We start from the raw sequence: 21409 nt of genomic DNA, 5'->3' as shown, positions 1-21409 counted from the left end.
GCACTTGCATCCTGCCTCATTTGTACGTACATTACAGGTACACTCTTTTTATGAGTTAATTCCACATTTTTTGCCCAGGAACCAAAGTTAACCTAGGACATGCACTCTTAGAAGAATAACAAAAGGCTCCATCTCTGTACAAGCTTCTCCGGTTTATTCCTCTGGAGAATTCCTTAAAGGTTCTGCTTAGAACACTGTACCGGAGGTTTTGTAAAAAAACAAAACAAAAAAAAAACAAAAAAACAAAAAGACCCCTTTCATGAAGCTGGAACACTTAACCAGCGAAAGACCCCTTAGTGTCCACAGCCATTGTAAATGTACATGTCATAGGATATGATGGATTTTGGAGAGAATCAGTCGGTGTATGTGGTCAGACAGAGCAGTCAGGATCCAGATCAATTAAAACTTAGCCTGAGAGAATACAAACTAGGACACTCTTACAAAGACCTACTTTGGAAAGATACAAGAAGCATGAATGTTTCCTAACATGAGTGTTACAATTAAACATACAAATATTATAGCAATGACTATTTTCCTGGTTACTCTATCAATATAGTTGGTGTATAGCCTACATATGTACAATAAGCCGACAGTTTATTAGATTACCGATTTTGTAGATGATAAATACAGTCTGTGTTCATTGCGTTTACAGCAAAAATTAGCTAACGTTAACATGCAGTATTGTATTTCACAAATGTTATGTATTAGTACAGGTTCTTGTTCTGCACAGAGCTGTGCATCACTGTGGTACATGGCCTCTGTGTGTTTGATTTTCCACTGTTTAAAAGCACAGGAAGACAGCAAATGAGCCAGAACTAAAATGGACTTTAGGATAGGGCAATGACGAGCTGGTTAAACATATGACATCACTGTGATCCGCCGCCTGACTCCCAGTCAGGCCAATGGCTCCTCTTCTGCTAATCATCTGCATGAGTGACCTTAAGCAGGCGATTAGCAGACCTGCTGAATTGGGATTGTGCCAACAGACCCATGACTGATAACATACATGGGCTTTACTTATCCAGTAAAGAAAGTGCTACTCTGCAGAGATAAAACATCCATCCATTTTCTGTACTGCTTATCTTTACTGGGTTGGGGTGAACCTGGAACCTATCCCAGGGGGCATGAGACACAAGGCGGGGAGAAATAAAGCATAGTAGCTGCAACTTTGTCTGAAAAGAGACATTTGGACATCTGCTGTAAGCCAAACTGTTCATACTTGCTCTGAGCTCAGGTGTACAAATCGACCTACATTCTTAGAAAAAAAAGGTTGGGTTATTTTAGCCCTTGTATGGTATTTGGGTCTGTGAGACCTACTGTCAGAGTTTAGTGAAAGAACAATTCTACTATCAGTTATTATTTTAACCTGACACTCCTGTGAGTGTCTGAGTGCCCCCTGTGCTCCTCCCTACACATTTATATTACAAAAATGGTGTTGGGGTCTACTGGACTCACGAGTAATGAGTGTGGAAATTGTCTGGGGGGAAGAAAGGTAACCATTATAAAAGTAAAATAGAAATGTTGACTCCTGACCTTTACTCTTACTTTGTCTTTATCCTCCTTACACCTTCTTCATGTGTTTGTATCTGTCTTTTTCTCTCTTTAACTCTCTTTCCTTTTTTGTGCATAAGATAACATACGTACGCCGTGAACTTTTAACATTTCAATCATGAAAACCTCTGAATTCCTGCACACACAAATGTACACACATAAATAAACAAAGTTGCAAACATTTGAAGCACAGAGAACTGAGTAACGAGGAGTAACGGGATACATGTAAGGGCGTTACGTAATCAGGATACAAAAAACTGGTAGCTGTAATCCGTTGCAGTTATGTCAAAAAACAAAGGAACCAGATTGCAGGTACATTTTGTAAAAAATGGGAATACTATCAGGATTACATTTTTATTTTTCATTTAAAACCAAATAGGGGCACACGGTGGCTTAGTGGTTAGCACTTTTGCCTCACACCTCCAGGGTCCGGGGTTCGATTCCCGCCAGCGCCGTGTGTGCGGAGTTTGCATGTTTTCCCCGTGCTGCAGGGGTTTCCTCCGGGTGCTCCGGTCTCCTCCCCCAGTCCAAAGACATGCATGGTAGGCTGATTGGCGTGTCTAAAGTGTCCGTAGTGTATGAATGTGTGTGTGTGTGAGATTGTGCCCTGCGATGGATTGGCACCCTATAGATTCTATAGTATCAAAAGCTGCACTAAGGTCAAGTAACACAAGCAAGGAGACACAACCCTGATCAGAGGCCAGTAGTAGGTCATTTACTACTTTAACTAATGCTGTCTCTGTGCTATGATGAGGCCTAAACCCTGACTGATACATTTCATGAATGTTGTTCCTATGTAAGTACGAGCATAACTGCTGTGCTACAACCTTTTCTAATATCTTGGAGAAAAAGGGGAGATTTGATATAGGTCTTTAGCTGGACAGTTGAGAAGGGTTGAGGTCAGGTTTTTTAATCAGGGGTTTAATAACTGCTAGTTTAAATGATTTAGGTACATAGCCAGTGCTAAGGGAAAATGTATTATATTTAGAAGCGGTTCAATTACTCCAGGACAAATCTGTTTAAAGAAACATGTAGGTAAAGGATCGAGTATGCAAGTTGATGATTTTGCTGAAGAGATTAATGAAGCTAGTTCGGTTCATGTGTATGCATATTTGCATTGCTTTAACCCCTCTCTGTAATTCCCGCCTCCTCACACAGCAATTGGTCGATTATAAAAGGCTTGCAGCAACTATTGGCCAAATTCCTGCCTCTAAACCATTAGCCTACTCTCAGAAAACATGTTGCTGAAGCAAATGACAGCTGTCCTGAGTCAAAACAATGCCCATGCCCATATAAGGTCATATTTTATTTCGTTATCACGTATCATGCTTCGTATTACGTGATCATTCAAATGTGTAAATGATGGCAGAAGTTACATTCATGCCATCTAATATTTTATTTTATTCCATGGACATTCAACAGAATGTAGGAATGGGTATGTGTGTGTGTGTGTGTGTGTGTGTGTGTGTGTATGTATATATATATATATATATATATATATATATATATATATATATATATATATATATATATATTATTATTATTATTATTATTATTCTTATTATGTGATGCTAATAGTGCTAATAGTGTGTCTTTTTCAGTGTATTAAAGTTTTTAAAGTCTGCATTGATAGTAACATTGTTCTGAACGCTATTAAGACCCCGCATCAGGGACAGTGATCTTTTATTTATTGATTCCTTTTCTTAAAACAAATCCAAACATTGAACATGTTGTTTGTTTGTTTTTTTCTAAAATAAGCACTAAATAAATCAGTATTTTAGATCATATTGCTTTTCTCTTGATTTTATTTACATATGTGACCTTGAAGTAATCCAAAAGTAATCCGATTACATTACTTTCATATTCACCCTCCTAACCCTGCTCTGCATATTTCCACATTCGCCTATCCCTGTTGCATGCGTATTCACACCTTTTTTCACAGGAAACTGCAATATATAATTTCACAACATTCTCTTCGCAGTAAATTGGTGGAGGGAAATGATATATATATATATATATATATAGCTCTTTGTCAATAATCAGTCAAGCAAGTTGGATCAGTATAAACAGGTCCGACCCATGGAGGTGCCACCTCGCAATTTACAGGATCTGTTGCTAACATCTTGGTGCCAGATACCACAGAACACCTTCAGAGGTCTTGTGGAGTTCATGCCTCATCTGGTCTGAGCTATTTTGTCGACACAAGAGGGGCCTACACAATATCAGACAGGTGGTTTTAATGTTTGTGTGTGTACACGGGGCCCCAGGCAATTGCTTGCCTTGCCTGCACTGTAGATACGCCTCTGTCTGGAGTGTCACAGAGATCACAATTTCCCCCGTTCTGATGTTTGGTATGAACATTAAGTGAAGCTCTTGACCTGTATCTAAATGATTTAATGCGTTGTGCTGCTGCCGTATGATTGTCTGATTGGATAACTGCATAAATGAGCAGGTGTATAGGTGTTCCTATTAAAATGACTGATGAGTGTATATTGCTAATGGTTTTCATTATTTTCGATGGGGTTGAAATTTAAGACCTATTTCTTCAAAGCAAATATCACTATTGGACTGCTCAAGGTGTGCAGCTCAATTCAGAAAGCTTCTACCATGTGACACAACCAAAAGAGAATAGTTTCAGGGTAACATACACTATATGGCCAAAAGTATATGGGCATCTGACCATCACAGCAATATGTGTTCCTTCTCCAAAACTGTTGCCACAAAGTTGGAAGCATACAATTGTATAGGATGTCCTTGTGTGCTTAGCATTAAGATATCCCTTCAGTGGAACTAAATGCACTACATGACGATACCTCTGTGCACAAAGCGGGATCCATGAACACATGGGATGGGTCTGAATATCCCTATTACCCTACCATACAGTAGGCGGAAAGTAGTACACCAAAGGAGTAGTAAGTCAGAATTCTCAGTATTCATAAAACAGTAGGTAAGAAATACCCAGATGATCTACTGTTTCTGCTGAGATTCTGCAGTAGGGAACTGATGGACACTGCGCTATCCCATAAGGCAACAGGAATGGTGAGGAAGAGCTATCAGAATAAAAAATGGCTGAAGGCAGCACATCGGTTCTTTTTAAGATGTAGGTCACATGACAATGCCAACATGGTGTATGTCCAGATTGTATTCATACTACACACATATACTGAACAGTACATACTGTATCAATGGCCGAGCATTAGGTACTGAATTGAATGCAGTAGATATTGTCACATTACCCGATTTCGGACGCAGCCATGGTTTTCCAAGGTTGGAGTGGAAGAACTCGAGTGTCCTGCACAGAGCCCTGACCTCAACCCCACTGAACTCCTTTAGGATGAACTGTAATGCCGACTTCACCCCACTTCTCATTAGATTTCAGTGCCTGACCTCCCTGCTGAAAATAATACTATAAACCCTCATAGAAGTTGGATTGAAAACGGATTCTATTATGGATGATAGAAAATGGATTTAGTGGTTATATAATGGGAATTGTATTGGTTTTAACGGAAACTGTAATGTTCCCTCTCGGTCTATACTCTTAATTTCTTGCCTTCTATTGGTGGCATGTTATGTCTAGTGGATACCATTAAGGACCAATAACATAATGGTTTTAATGGTTAGCTGATGGTTTGTAGTGGAAATTTCTGTAATGGTTTCGATTGCTTTTTTCAGCAGGGCTTACAAATGTGCTTGTGGATGAATAATCCCCACAGCCGTGCTCCAAAATCTAGTGGAAAGCCTTTCCAGATGAATGGAGGTTACCATCACAGCAAAGACGGGACCAACTCTGTGTTCATTCCCATGGTTTTGGGACTGGGCACATATAGGTGTGGTGGTCATGTGTCCACATGCCTTTGGCCATATAATGTATATGGTACAGTCATTGCATACATCATATCACAATCCTCAAGCAGTTTTATGTATGGAAGTATTTTGAGGACAAATTTTCAAAAGCAATTGCACACTGTATTTGCGATTTAGTTTCCTAATAGTGGACGCATAAATTATGTGTGACATAATATGACATAATGCGAATGCAAATCGTATATTATCGTTTATGTTTTCGCTTACACGAACATACAGTGTCTGCCAAATTTCAAATGGAAACGCAACTTCCATTTGCCATTGCATTTCCCATGTCTTACGAGTTATGATCCTGTCATATCAAAATAGCAATAGCAGTTATCAGTCTGTAGTAGTCTGTATTTTTTGTCAAGTTGACATAGAGACAACTGATCATGTTTTTCTTCTTCTTCTTCTTTATTTGTGCACTCAAATATTTTCTGGGAAAATGTATCTTATTGGTTGGAGATAAAGATATAGTCACTGCCCACTTTTTTGAGAAATCATATTATATTTGGAATGCTGTTGGATGATAAAAAGACTGAATTTTTCATTAATGTAATGTTGATTCTGGGCACATTCTTTATTCATAAATGTGGATGTATGAAGACAAAACCTTAATTTTCTGTATTTAAATGAGACTTTACTTGTAACTACTTTCCATCATTGCAATGTATGGAAACTAAAAAGGCCCAGAAATTTGTTGGGAAGAGACCTTGGTTTATTAGAAGAGGAATGAAGAGACCCCTCTTTAAAACTTTTTTTTTTAAACTCCTTTCTACTTTATTTACACTGATATGTACTCTGCTTTAATACCCGTTTATTTGCATTTACGAATGCCATTGTAAATGTATATTATGTTCATTATGTTCAATAAAAAAAAACCAAAAAAACAAAACATGGGCGCCAAAAAAATAAATAAATACACGCTGCTTCTGCTTTGCTCACGCATCCAGTGTGGAACAGGCATTAGGCTCATAGAAGTTGGCTTTTAAACACAACTTTTCACCCCACGGATGTATTGTGTAGAATAAGCAGCATGTTTTGCATGGAAACAGGACCTTATTTAACAAAATATGTGGTGAGAATGTCATTTTCATTTCAAATTTTATTGGGGATTCACTTTTTTTTCACATTGGGAATTAGAATTTTGATGTGACTTGTGTTGAGTTTTCAAGGGTAATTAATGGCACATCACTTCACCTTGCTCATCTTCTCAAATCCTCAATACAATATTCACCGTTAAAGGAAGAACCACCTTGCCTGATGATAGGAGTGTATTTCTTAGATTGCAAGTGCAACAATAAGCTTATTAGAAAACGTTATCTGAAGTCTCTGGTTTTATGGCGACTAGTGATGTTACATATGACACTAAAGCTTTGAAGCACGTATCGAGCCAGCAACACAATCTCCAGTGAAGCCCTGTACCAGGGCGTGTATTGGTTTCACAGAGTCACGTGATCGACGACAATCAAACCCAGATAGCATCCGGATGTGGGCCACTTCAGGCACTGCTGGCCTTCTTTTGGCCCAGACAAAATGGATATGAACCTGAAGTGGTCCAAATATCCCAAATCACAAGTGGGCTTTTTTAGGCAAAGATGCGGCGCTCACGGCAATGTGTAATCTGGATGTGACCCTAAAGTGGCCCTTGTGGTAAATAGTGAATATGGCCCAAATATCACAAAACAAATGTGGACCACCATTAGCAAAAATGTGGCACATGCTGCATTGCTATGGCTTGCTTGCAGCCCAATTCTGGCAAACAGGAGCGGACCGCCCAATTGCAATCATTCCACACGGTATGTGGGCCGGATAAAAGTGTCAGGTGTGGGCCAGATCCGGGCCACAGCAATTTTGCTATTAGGGAAGCCTCACTTTCTGTCCAATCACGTGTGCGATTCGCTTTGCGTGTTGCCCCAGATCTTACTTTACGAGTCCTCATTGGTTCAGTCTGGTTGGTTGATTAGTGAGGAGTACTGTACTTTGAAAGTTGGATAATCAATACGTTACATTTAAATCATCACTAATTATGTGTCACAAACGACTTCTTGTTTTTGTTGTTTAGTTTTTTTCTTGGTGAATTGTTGCACTTTTGTTTTTGTTTATTGTAATTTATACAGCGCACAGTGGCTTAGTGGCTTAGTGGTTAGCATGTTCGCCTCACAACCCCAGGGTCTGGGGTTCAAGTCCTGCCGGGGCCCTGTGTGTGCGGAGTTTGCATGTTCTCCCCGTGCTGTGGGGGTTTCCTCCCCCAGTCCAAAGACGTGCATGGTAGGCTGATTGGCGTGTCTAAAGTGTCCGTAGTGTATGAATGGGTGTGTGAGTGTGTATGTGATCGTGTGCCCTGCGATGGACTGGCACCCTATCCAGGGTGTACCCCACCTTGTGCCCAATGCTCCCTGGGATAGGCTCCAGGTTCCCAATGACCTTGAAAAGAAGTAAGCGGTAGAGGATGGATGGATGGTAATTTATACACTTTGGCATTGCAGTGTCAAAGGGAAGTACTGGTAAAAGTTGTCCACTAATTGTAGGGTTGGCGGTTCGATTCCTGGCCCGCATGACTCCACATGCTGAAGTGTCCTTGGGCAAGTTAATGCCCGGCAGCTCTGCTACCATTGGTGTGTGAATGGGTGAATGAGACACAGTGTAAACCGCTTTGGATAAAAGCACCATTTACACAAGCACTATCACTGCCAAGTCTCATAACCAGATTTAATACCCAGGTGAACCCATCACACTGTGTCCTTATTCACATTTTAGTCCCACACTTTACATGAATGGATCGTTTTGTCCATGTCAAAATGGATGATTTCCATTCAAACTTATTCAATTGCATTTTTAAATACCCTATCATACAAATAATATGAAGAATACAAATAATTTCAGGCAAAATACTCACAGTGTGCAACTCTGTTAGTCATATATGTGTACATTATTCTTCTGTTACATCATACTGATTTAAATTAATTCATACCGGCATTTATTGCCACACTTTAATGGATAAATGAATTTATCAGAGGGAGAAATGCAACACACACACACACACGTGTTAGGCTTTTATTTGTGCACATAACACAGAAACTATCTATGGAGTGTGCGGTGGCTGCTTCATCAGACTGATCTTCTTCCACAGGCTTCTTCCCAATGCTTTAATTTTTACTAACCACCAGATGGCGCTGTTTCCGACACTCTCGAAGCTTTGATTCTTTTCCCGGAACAGTCAGGGGAAATCCTCAGTGCTTTATGAGCCTTCATTTTCCCTATCCCTAATGGCGACAGATGTATCCTTTATTATATTTAAATAAAGCATGGCACAACCATCTGTACAGCACATTTTACTTCTTGGCCGTCGACTGTGAGTGACGTCACTTCCAAATACAAACACGCCCCAAAGTATACGTCCACCCCCAGCCCTGATTGACAGGTTTCTCTGCAAGGCATCGGGAATGAAAATGCAAAGCGTTTCTGTACGCCCCGAGGAATTTAAATGGCAAATGGGGTAACTGCTATATTGCTGTTTTGATATGACAGGATCATAACTCGTAAGACATAGGAAATGCAATGGTAAATGGACCTTTCCATTTGAAATTTGCCAGACACTACAGGATTTGTAATTTCATTTGCATCATGTCACAACAAATGGAGTTTGCAACTGCTTTTGAAAATTGTCTATGGAAGCCCTAAGGGGCCATGCATTATTAATGTTTTTTCTGTTGTTTTCTCGTGATCACGACTTAATTTTCCCATGATCTTGACACAACAAAAGTTGTTTTCTCATAATGAGTCTTTATTCATCACATACGTATGCACAGTGAAATTCTTTTCTTCGCATACGTCAGCATGTCAGGAAGTTGGGGTCAGAGCGCAGGGTCAGCCATGATACATCACTTGTACCCTGCGATGGATTGGCACCCTGTCCAGGGTGTACCCCGCCTTGTGCCCGATGTTCCCTGGGATAAGCTCCAGGTTTCCCCGTGACCCTGAAAAGGATAAGTGGTATAGAAGATGGATGGTCTTGACAGGTGTAGGTCAAAGGTCATCACCAACCGTCATTTTCTTAATAGTTGTCTTTAACGGTCATCACCAACTGTCATTATCCTAACAGGTGAAGTTTAAAAATGGATGATTTTACACGTTCTTTCCCATAGATTAATCATTGATCTTGACAGGCGTAGTTAAAGATATATAATGTTACATGTGCTAGGTTTGTTGTAATCTGTCATGTTCCCACACGTCTGTTCAAATATTTAAGCCATAGCTAAGTGATTATTATCAGTAGTAAACTTTTAAGTCCGGTTCTGGTGCATTCCTGCACACACACACACATACATGCATATCCCCTGTTTAGGCTAACACCCCTGAGCCAGGTCAAAAGGTCATCACCAACTGTCATTATGTTACATGTGTTAGATTTGTTGTATTCTGTGCATTCTGTACACAAAAATTACTAAGTTTTATAATAATAGTAAGTAAAATCCCGTGTAATTTACAATACAAATATCATACCTAACATCTCTGCAGGTTTTATAGACATAAAAGCACTGAATGAAATGAGCAATATAGACAAAAAAGAAAAACTCTGTGTCTACTACTTTTATCCCTCTCATAGAACTATCCACAGTCCAAAGGCTGCTAAATCTGGTCAAAGAGCAAACTGACTACAATGGAGCTAGAAGGCTATATGTTGGGTAAAGACAAACTGGTGATCTGATCTATATTATATATACGTACCTTAGATAATACCTTTCTGAGGGCCATGTTGGAATGTTCCCGAATTGAAGTACTGTAGAACTCCTAAGCATTAGATCACCCCAATTACTCCTGTATACTCTTTCCATGCCATTGTGCTCTTGGCCTGACAAAGCCATTCACAAAACATTTTTGACAGTTGGGGCCTAATTCTAAAATCACCAGATACCAAATGTACATCAGTTTTGTCTTGCTGCCATCACAAAATAAAAATGTTTAAACCTTAAGTAATGTAGTCAGGGAGGGTATGTACATTTGTCGCTCTACAATTAAGGGTGGTGATCCTTATAGACCATGGAACAGAAATGTACTCAGTGTGTCTCTACCGATTTATTTCACATTGGAGTACAGCCATTTTTCTTTTTTACCATTAAGGACGAAACACCCTTTTCTTTTAAAACATCATCTTTAAATGTTTTTTCTACCTCCTAAATAAACCCTTGGACTTAAGAGACGATCCTCTGAGTTGTTGACGCCCTGCTCAGGGTTAAACAACAACGTCTTCACAATATCTTCATGAAGAAATTGTCAAACTAACATCTTGTTTTTTTTTTTCTTGGAACAAAGCTCAGGTCCTCTCTCACTTCAACATATCCTATTGTTGGTGAAATACACAGCATTCTTCTAGGGGTATTAGGATTTCTCGGAGCAGCCATTTTAACAGATAGTTGCAGAGTTTCTTCTGTTTTAAACACAACGTCTTAACCATTATTTAAACACTGAGACGCACGACTCCCCTTAATTCATTAACATAAACACATTTGTAAGCATTCTGGTCGGCAAAACCCCCAGAAAAACACCTGTCTCTGTCTCGCTCTCAAACACACACACACACACACACACACACACACACACACACACACACGAACGCACACTTCAGACACTGTCACCAGAGCTCATAAATTTACACTATCTACAGAACTGTCAGCCGGGGAAACACGTGTGGAGGGCTGTGTATAGGCATGATCTGTATTTACCAGCAGTTCTGTGTATCCACGCCTACAAGACATCTCCCGAAAAACTTGTCTTCTAGTTTAAACAAAATGCTCGATTCTTTTAAGCAACACTTTAAACATTTTACATCCTAAAGGGTTATGTTTAGAAGGCATGTAATATGCGCGATTCTTATAAACAGCACTTTTAAACATTTTACCTCCCAAAAGGACCCTGTTTAGAAGGTATGTAAAAACATTTTTTTTTTTTTTTTTACATTTCTTCAGCCATATCAATGTTTCAGGGTATTTATTTCAGTAAATTTTTATTCAAAGTCACACCATTTTCTCAAAAATGTAATCAACATATGTTTCATTTATTTCATAAACTTACATTCTGCTCACGTATGTTCACATTCACATTCAACTATCATGTATTATCTAACAGCGGAGTAACACAAAACGAACCCCCCCCCGAATACATACAAGGGTATAACCAATATTAGCCATTTGATACACTTTTTCTTACATATGCATGTATGTACTTGTGGAATGCACAATGAACATACGGATCCATGTGAAGGACCACCGATATTAATCTTTTACCTACACCTATTAAGATAATGACGGTTGGTGATGACCTTTGACCTGGCTCAGGAGTGTTAGACGGGGGATATGCATATATGTATGTGTGTGTGTGTGTGTGTGTGTGTGTGTGAAAGAACACAGCGGTTGTCTCAGGAAACTCGTCGTCAGAAATAATCACAATTTTTTTCTAAAAAGTAATTCCGGGACCTATTACCACAACTTAATTAAATTTGTGGTTGCAAGATAAAAATTCTAATTTATTCATTTAATTAATTATTTAAAGTTGTAAACATTATTTTGATGAGTTGTGTTGACATAATAATGTTGGTAATTACATCAACTTAATATTGTGTGTAATTTAAACTGAAATTTCTGCATTAATTGATTTAAAGCAAAATTTAAAGTTGTATATAATGACAGCTGGTGATGACCTTTGACCTACACCTGTCAACATAAATATGATTGATGATGACCTTTGACCTAGACCTGTCAACATCAATATGATTGATGATGACCTTTGACCTAGACCTGTCAAAAATAAAGTTACAATACATACGAACTAATTCTCTCTGCTAATGTTAGGCTATAAACGAACTACACCACGGTCACATGACTTCAACATCACCACCGCTACGCTTCCGACAACTCTTTCAATCTTTATTTAAAAACAACAACAACAACAACAACAATACAATCGGAAAATACTACAACTTGATAAATCTACAAGGTGGAAAGTTGAGCTGCAAGAGCGTGAGTATGAACACAACAAAACTGTAGTAGAAGTGTTTTCCTGTTCGGCGTGATGACCTTTAATGTCCCCGACAACCTCCGTAGTTCCATTTAGCGACTTGTTAGCAACAAATCTTTTTCAAGACACGTAAAAGCTTTTTTTTTTTAACCCCAGACCTTATTTCAGGCATTTAATAAAAAAAAAACCATTGACTTCGGGACGATGGATGTCCAGTACACAGGAAAATGAAGTCGAGTTCACGAGAAAACAACCTTTTGTTATGTCGAGATCACGAGAAAACAACAGAAAAAAAAAAATAAAAAAATAATAATGCCTGGCCGCTTAGAGCTTCCGTATTTGAAAGGCGTGGCTACGTACATAGCGTATACATAGAGGCCATATCGGCCAAGGCACTTTTCCACTGTGACTCATCCTTTCGGGTGAACTCCGACATGCTCTCTGTACTGCTCAGAAGTTTCCAACCTTATTATAAAAATGTCGTTTACCGTGGCTTACGTACAGCTGTAAACAAATCCAGCGTGACCAGGTATTTAAATAAAGATAGCTAACTCTTGCATAAATGTTCAGAAGTCGTGACTTAATTAAATATGTTGTTAGACATTTAAACCGTGTGAGACTCAGAGCTGAGTTTATCCGCATGAAACGTAGAGCTAGCCAACATCTTTCCCTGTTTGGTGTTTATACATCTTGTTCATTGAGTGGAAGCAGGCAAAAATGTAGTCTGTAGCTTGTCTTCAGCACTTTCGCTACTAAAAAAACAAACGAACAAACAAAAAAAAACGAAAGCAAAATATACACAGCTATGCGTTTTCGAAGTTACTGGACTTTTTTTTTTTTTTTTGCTAACTGCATGAATGTTTTGGTTAATGCGACAACATGAATTATAATATTAACCGCAGTGAAAATATTAAATATCAGTTAACTACTTTTTTGACATTGTGTGAATCCGCAGGTTTGTAGCAAAGTCATATAAACACGAACATCCTCCTTTCCCCTTTGTTCATACAGCGGTTAGTGAGGGAAAAAACGCCATTAAGCGTTAAATCAGTTTACTCTGTACATCCGTACATGACTGGGCTCTTATTGAATTAAGGTGGTGGTTGTTCATTTATATTTTAATTTATTTGGTGTTTTATCCTGTTAAGGTTTTCTGTGAATCCAGAATTTATCATGGGAACACGGGGCGCGAGGCAGGAATCATCCCAGGAAAAGTGACGCCGGTGTCGGGTCGAACTTCGTTTCCTTCAGCCGCGCGTGCACGAAAAGCTCGCCCCTGAGGTGCTGTGCTTGTACCACTGAAGTACCATGGGGAGCCGAAAAGCTCAAAACTAACTTTTTTTTTTTTTTTTTTTTTTAAACCACTTTTATCTGTAGAATGTTGTATTCTAGAAGTGAAAAGTTATTTCATGCCTGTCTAGTGTTATATTTTGAGAATGGGGTGTTATAGTTATGAGAGTTTTCATTTTGAATATTATAGAGTTCTGGAAGAAATGTGTGCTCACTCACATAACTGATTTTCTAGGCTAAATATTTGATCATTCTCAAAAGGCACAATACCTGGACCTAGTGATCATATTTCTCTTATTTCCCCACCCTTAGTAATTATTTTTTTTGTAACTGACTTTGCTAGTTAATTAATCCATTAGGTTAAGTTTACCTGATCTACTAACACAAGAATTTAAGAATAGAAGCATGAATGTAAAGTACAGTATCTGACAGGAACATTCTCAGCTGTGTCTCAGGTGCATTCCCCCTGCTATGATGGGCAAATAAAGGGATAGTAGGCTGAAAATCACAGGATTTGGCTGTTGTGGGTAAACATATATAGTAGTATAAATTTGGGGTAGTAGTGGCTTGGCGGTTGAGGCTCTGGGTTACTGATCGGAAGGTCGGGGGTTCAAGCTGCCACTGTTGGGCCCCTGAGGAAGGCCCTTAACCCTCTCTGCTCCAGGGGCGCTGCATCATGGCTGATCCAGTGCTCTGTCCCCAGCTCCCTGACATGCTGCAGTATGTGAAGAAAAAAAAAAATTCACACAACTGCATTTATTAAAAACAAACAAACAAACAAAAAACTGTATTAAGGGGGGTGAAATATGATCAAAAGGTATTGTGCCTTTTGAGAATGGTCAGATATTTAGTCTAGAAAACCAGTTATGTGAGTGAGTGCACATTTCTTCCTGAACTCTACAATATTCAAAATGAAACCTCATAAATATAACACTATTTATTGAAAGGCATAACGGTATATGTTTGTGTTAATAAAGACATAAAAACAAACAAGTTCTGTTACCCCATTCTCAAAATATAAAACTAGACAGTCATGAAATAATGCCTTTCACTTCTGGAATACAACATTTTACAGATAAAAGTCATTTAAAAAATTTTTCGTCTTTTTTGGCTTTCCATGGTGCCTCAGCGGTACAAGTGCGGCACTTCGGGGCGAGCTTTTTATGCACGCGGTTCTTTTAGCGGTTTGGTGCGGGGCTAGAGGAAACTATCCCGACGGGGAAATGGAGTTCGACACAACACCACTCTGTCTCAGGGTACCTGCTGGTCAAAACAGTGCAAAAGCCACGAGATTTAGGCACAAACATAATGACATCTTTTACAAAACAACTGCAGATATCGTCACAACAGTTTAATGTTTAACAGTTTAATATTATTTACACATCGTTAAATACCATTAAATATTAGTGCTTGTATTCGGTGTTTTAGTTAGGGTCTTTGCTAATCAGACCATTTACATGCAATTACTTTTACTTTTTAATTATACACACCTGTGTTTGTCATTAGATGCCTATAAAACACTAGCAAAATGAAGGGGGTAATGTTATGACTCAGGAGAAGGAGCACGATGATGTTAAGGTTCAGTTTTGTTAACATACGATACATACATAAAATCAGTTAAAACCTTAGTAGACACTGATTCATGGGTTCACTTTGAGATCAACACCCCCTAGTGGCAACTAGTGATGTGTCGTTCATGAACGATTCATTCATTTTGAACGAATCTTTAATATGACTCGGGAACAACGAGTTGTCTCAGAGAGTGATTCGTTCACTTTGTGTTGACCGCACATGAGCAGTAACATCTCCATAGGCTCTGTACAGGAAACAGAAATGATTAGTTCACCTCTTGAGTCTTGCGGTTCAAGTCGTTCATTCATTACGTCACAGCCCCTCTACATTCAGCCTACGGAGCTGTGACGTGATGAAAGAACGATTCGAACCCGAAGACTCAAGAGGTGAACTAATCATTTCTGTTTTCGGGGAACAGACGAATCAGGAGGTGAGGTGAACTAACCGACTGCATAGCCTGAAGACCCAGCTAAGTAATTAATTAATCATTTCTGTTTCTCATAATTTGGCCTTGGCTGCATTAGCCTATAGTTGATTTTTTTATTCCAAATGTGATCAATGTTTGCATAAGTATTAGATGTGTTGGGGAATTTAACATGTAACATTTTAATTATATTCTGCTGAAATGAACGAAATGACTCGGTAAAATATTTGTTCATTTTGCTGAACTTGATTCAATGATCCGACCTTCCCATCACTAGTGGCGACCATCGGAGTTTCGAAACAGTAATGCCGTAACGAAACCTCGTTTGCGGAATCATGTGATTTGCCCAATTTGATACACTGATTCAAAACAAAAGATTCGTAAAGGTTTCGTGAATCAGTGTTTCAAAAGCAGCCGTCACTATACTCCCTCACCCACTCATTCACTCTCACTCCTAGAGGCAATTTACTCTGTCCAGTCCACCTACTGATGAGCTTTTTTTGGAGGTAAGAGGAAACTGGAGAACCGGAGGAAACCCCCACCGATAGTAACCTGAGCTCAGCATCAAACCCCAGGTGCGACCCACGACCTGCTACAACACCATGCTGTCCCAAATCCAGATTCTAGTATGCTAAAAACCCCCACCAACGATCTTAACAAAAATGTGTTTGAATACTGTATCATGTCTTAGTTTAGCGCATATACAGTAATTACCTAACCAGCCTATTTCCCAAACTGACACTTCAGTCTGTAAAGCCGTAGTGTTACCATGAAATAAGCTGTCCAAAGGCATCTTTGTGCTGGCACAAACACAAGTCAGTGAGGGAACAGCAAAAACCAGGCCTGTTTTGTGTGCCAGGTAGTACTGGTGAGAGGTTTATAGAGTAAATGAGGAACTGTAAGGAATTTGTCAGCTGTAGAGATTTTCAAATACAGTGTGTGCTGCAGGCAGCACAGTAGATGATTGGCGACTATAACTTGTGCAGAGCTGCAACTGCTAATCGATAAAATCGATAATAATCGATTATGAAAATCGTCAACGAATCTCATTATTGATTAGTTGGTCTGCACTCGGCACGGGGGTGCTTTACACATTACGTTACTTCTGTTCATAAAACACGCTTCGGAAAGTAAATACTAAAGTTGTGTCCCAAATGAAGTACTGTACACTAAGCACTCTGCACTACTGTCTAGTGTGTGGATTTTAGAAAGGTAATATCATCTCAAATATAACACTAGCGTTGTCTTTTTTTTTAACTAACCGGAAGTATAAGCCACGACTGCGCATGACGTCATATGCACACTAGCATCAGCAGACACCCAGATTCACGGACAATGACTCTTCAGTTTACTTTCTGTCAGCATTACTTTTATTCCCAACATGACCTCAGTCCTCATCAGACGGAAGCGAAATCGTCACGTGACCGAGGAACAAAGTCCTCTAAGGGAGGGGTGCATTTTAAACACCGCGGAAATCAAACTGATGCACGAGGCCAAACTTTTGTTTATATCCAAAATACTCCACTGTGTGTAAGGGGCAGGGGAAACTGGTGTAAGCTGCTTAAAAGGTTTATTTTAATTTAAGTTTATTGTCATTATATGGTGTATTTGTGTGCGTATATATATATATATATATATATATATATATATAGATAGATAGATAGATAGATAGATAGATATTAGGGCTGGATGATATGACCTAAAATCAAAATCTCGATTATGATTAATGAATGATTAATTTGCTTTGGGGGGTTTCCCCCCCTGATAATTTACTGACAAGGTTTGTACTGTAAATATGCTCAACTATTAACGGTGGGATATTTTTTTTCTAATCGAATGTTTTTCTAAGCATGCATTTTTTAAATCTTATTTTAAAATAATTGAAGGAAACACAAACTATTCAACTACTATAAACTATACAACACAAACTATTAAATTATATAAACTATCATCCTACTTGACCAGAGATCAGATGTGGCTGCAAAGTGCAGACTTCAGTGTAGCAGCTACCTTTTTATGACATGTTTTGTACATGTTGGGCAGCGCAGTTTGGGAAAAATATGGTTGCAATGGCATAGTGTATGTTCTGTGGAGAGTTTTACCGAGGTGTTTAAACCCACTGTGCTTCACTGTCGCTATGGGAACCATATCTTTTGCGATGTAGCACACATAACGTCAGTTATTTCTTTCCATCTTCTTGAATCCTTTTCATATTGTGTAGCATTTTTTAAATGCTCGTGTTATCGACACCTGCTTTGTGGAGAAACTTGTTGCTGGGTGCTTGTCAGTCTCTCTTTTTTTGAGCCTTGCACTGTTCATATTTGGTAACGTGATTGTGCTCCGAGTGTTGAAACAGATTGGTGGTATTACCTTTGGTCTCTGAAACGGTTTTTCTGCACTGTTTACATTTAATGTCATTTTGTTTGGTGTTTTCTTTACTGAAGCCAAAATGTATCCAAATTAGGGACACAGTGTTTTTCTTTGGTACGAGCTACTCCGGGTGCAAAGTTGACTCAGTGTTTGAGTTCGCCTCCATGTTGCTTCAGTGCCAATGACTGGACGGGGCGGAGTCATGTGACTACACACACGGTAGCATGTTTTGAAGGGAAAGTAGTAACAGGAATTAAAAACTGAAATAACTGACAAGGGAAACTTACGTCGGCTAGATGTTCTGAATTTCGGTTTTGATTACTTTTCGATTAATCGTCCAGCCCTAATATATATATATATATATATATATATGTGTGTGTGTGTGTGTGTGTGTGTATATATATATATATATATATTCATGTATGTGTATATATATATATAAAATTACTAGCAAGTGTTTGTGTGCAAAATTTATCTCTTTAGGTCTCCTAGTGTGATGTCTCTTGGTGACGGGCCCTTGAAGGGCATAACGATTCAGCACCTCAGCAAGGGTATCACATTCTATGTTAATGAGAGTACGGTGAAACCTGTGGTCAATGGTCAAGCCAAGCCGCTGCTTTTGATGCTGCCATGGCTTGGCTCGAGGCCTCAAGCTCAAGCCAAGTACTGCAATATCTACCTTAGAACAGGCTTTGATGTGCTGGTGGTGGAGAGCAACGTGAGTAGTTTCCTGTGGCCTCGCTGGGGCCTGGAGCAAGGTGCACAAGTGCTGCAGCTGCTGGAGGGCGAGAGCTTCTCAAAGCGCCCCGTGGTGGTTCATGCCTTCTCCATCGGAGGATACACATTTGCTCAGCTGCTTGTTCACGTGGCCAAGGACACTCAGCGCTATCATGGCCTGATCAACAGAGTTAGAGGGCAGATCTACGATAGTCTGGTTGTCGGCTCGCTGGAGCACATGGCTATAGGTAGGTGTGTAAAGAGACTTTGTGTATGATGGTTTATATCAGTAATTAATGGGCATTTATGTGAATTTTGTCATTTCTGAAAGAAAAAAATACTTTGAAAAATAATTAAAAAAAAAAAACCCTAAAAGTTTTGAACTTAACTTTTGCTTGATGTGGAAACCTTGGCACATGAGTAAAGAGTATATTTAAATATTAATGAACATATCATGTTTATACTGGCACAAACAAAATAAGTATTAGCATTTACCTACAGTAATAATGCTTAGATTCATATTTATTACATGACCAGGGATCCATGTAAAAACTGCCACGTTCAATTCCCTGTAACACAGAATGTTTTTGAAATGTGAAATCATTTGATACACAGGCTACATCTCAAATGGCTGTTTATTCACCATGTTCACTCACTACGTTGGGTATAACCGTGTCTTTCTAGAACTTCAATAGTGCACTATAGGGCTAATAGAGAGACATTTTGGATTCAGCCACAGAAACATAACGACTACATTCACATTATCTGTTAACATTTTGACCTGATTTGATTTGAATCATTTATGCGCTTTTGTTGCACTCCAGGTGTGAGTAAGACCGTGTTCCCTCGTTTTGAGCGCCTGATGAGATGCACCAGCCTGCTTTACTTCCACGTGTTCAAACGGCAGACGGAGGACTACTTCAACATGTGTATTGACGTGTTCCGGAACACGCCTCTGACCTGTCCTGCGCTTTACTTCTTCTGCGGCAACGATATCCTGTGTGACCCGGAGGCCATACAAAAGCTGCTGGAACACTGGAAGTTGCGGGGTATTCCTATGACGGTTAAGAAGTGGGAGGAGTCTGTCCATGCCGGGCATCTGCGCACCCATCCTCAGGAGTACCTGTCAGTCCTAGAACAATTCCTCTGTTCTCTCAACTTGGTATCTCTAAAAGCTAAAATGTGAATTCCTTTTTCAATATTTCATACCCCCCACCCCGCTTCATGAAGCAGTGTTTCAAAAGCGGCCGTCATCACACTCGCTCACTCACTCATTCACTCGCACTCCTAGAGGCAATTTACTCTATCCAGTCCACCTACTGACGTGCTTTTTTGGAGGTAAGAGGAAACCGGAGAACTGGAGGAAACCCCCAGAGACAATAACCCGAGCTCAGGATCAAACCCCAGGTGCGACCCACAACCTGCAACACCACTGCTGTCCCAAATCCATATTCCAATATGATAAAAAAAAAACCCACCAATGATCTTAACGTGAAATGAAATGAACGCAAAATCAAGCAAACTCCGCAATATTCGGAGGAGCTTGCAATTTTTCAAAAACACAGCAGATTTTCTGCAGATCTGAGCCAGGACTTGTCATGTGACGTCATCAATACGCAAATTCAGTCAAAGTCCTTTTTGAGTCACGTGTGTCAAACATGTACAGCTGAAAGGTTTAATTTACCAACAAACATCACTGCGAAGCAGTGTTGCGCAATTGCAATTTTGCCAATTCCAAAAAAGCATGTCAATAACAGTGTGTTCCTCTCTTATTTGTGTTGTGTTTAAAAATTCATTTATATGCCACTAAACCTATACAATATTTTATTAATAAATACTTTTATTTGATGGTTTTGGTTTCAAATAAAAGCAGTCTAATGTTTGCCATATTGCTGTTATGTAGTATTCTATTACTGTTTTATTTGCACCACCCCAGCTTGATTTAGTTTGATTGTACTCTTGGGCCCTGACCTATTTATACTAGTATGAGGATCTGTTTCTGATGGAGATTGTGGTTCACAGAGTAAGTGTCCTCGAGGTTATATCAAGCATATCAAGGGGGTCCGCAATTTTGTATTTTGTTACAGTGGTGAAATCACAGCCCACCATTATGAAACTTATTATATTTCCTATTTTAGAGTTATATCCTGTTTGACTGGTCTCTTTAATTGAGCGTAAACAAGTAGCAAATGTAAACATAGTAGTAGAATATTAGTAATATTGTATTTATTTAACTAGAAGTAGCTTTATATACCACCAATCTATGGCATCCTGTTTCACTCTAGTTTATTCACGTCATGTTGGAGTTATGGTAATTATCAGATTTTAACTTGTATAAAGCATTCATTGCTGGAGTGTGTATCAGCTCACCGTTTGTTTCCAATGTCCAATTGCTAATCATTGCTCCCACCGACCAATCACTGCTCCCCACTCTTCACAATGACCAATAGCGGATCACTGTTGCTTCCCGATGACCAATCGCTGATCACCGTTGTTGCGGGTAATCACAGCCGTGCTGATATTCAATAAAACACCATGATTGTGAGTGCTTTTATACAACAGTTATGTAAATAAGTAATTTATATCGAATAACTGAAATTTTGGCCACAATATGGGAAATTA

General features: G+C 39.2%; 1 protein-coding gene across 4 annotated transcripts; it reads left to right on the top strand.

The window, feature by feature from the left end:
• Positions 1–12211: 12211 nt before the first annotated feature.
• On the top strand, positions 12212–20684 carry si:dkey-5i3.5 (uncharacterized protein LOC565091 homolog). Of its 4 annotated transcripts, none has more exons than XM_053623506.1 (3): positions 12212–12943; positions 18554–19035; positions 19612–20684. In XM_053623506.1, exons 1-3 carry the CDS (start codon positions 12849–12851, stop codon positions 19971–19973), a joined length of 939 nt encoding a protein of 312 aa, XP_053479481.1. In that variant the 5' UTR covers positions 12212–12848; the 3' UTR covers positions 19974–20684. The 4 variants fall into 4 exon arrangements, with proteins under 4 accessions (XP_053479481.1, XP_053479482.1, XP_053479484.1 ...); XM_053623507.1 differs by having other exon boundaries at positions 12213–12416; XM_053623509.1 differs by lacking the exon at positions 12212–12943 and adding an exon at positions 15616–15749.
• Positions 20685–21409: the final 725 nt, after the last annotated feature.

The sequence above is a fragment of the Ictalurus furcatus genome, chromosome 4 (assembly GCF_023375685.1).
Source record: "Ictalurus furcatus strain D&B chromosome 4, Billie_1.0, whole genome shotgun sequence".
Lineage (NCBI taxonomy): Eukaryota > Metazoa > Chordata > Actinopteri > Siluriformes > Ictaluridae > Ictalurus > Ictalurus furcatus.
Note: the sequence above shows the minus strand (reverse complement) of the source record. Positions and strands in the feature narration are given on the sequence as shown.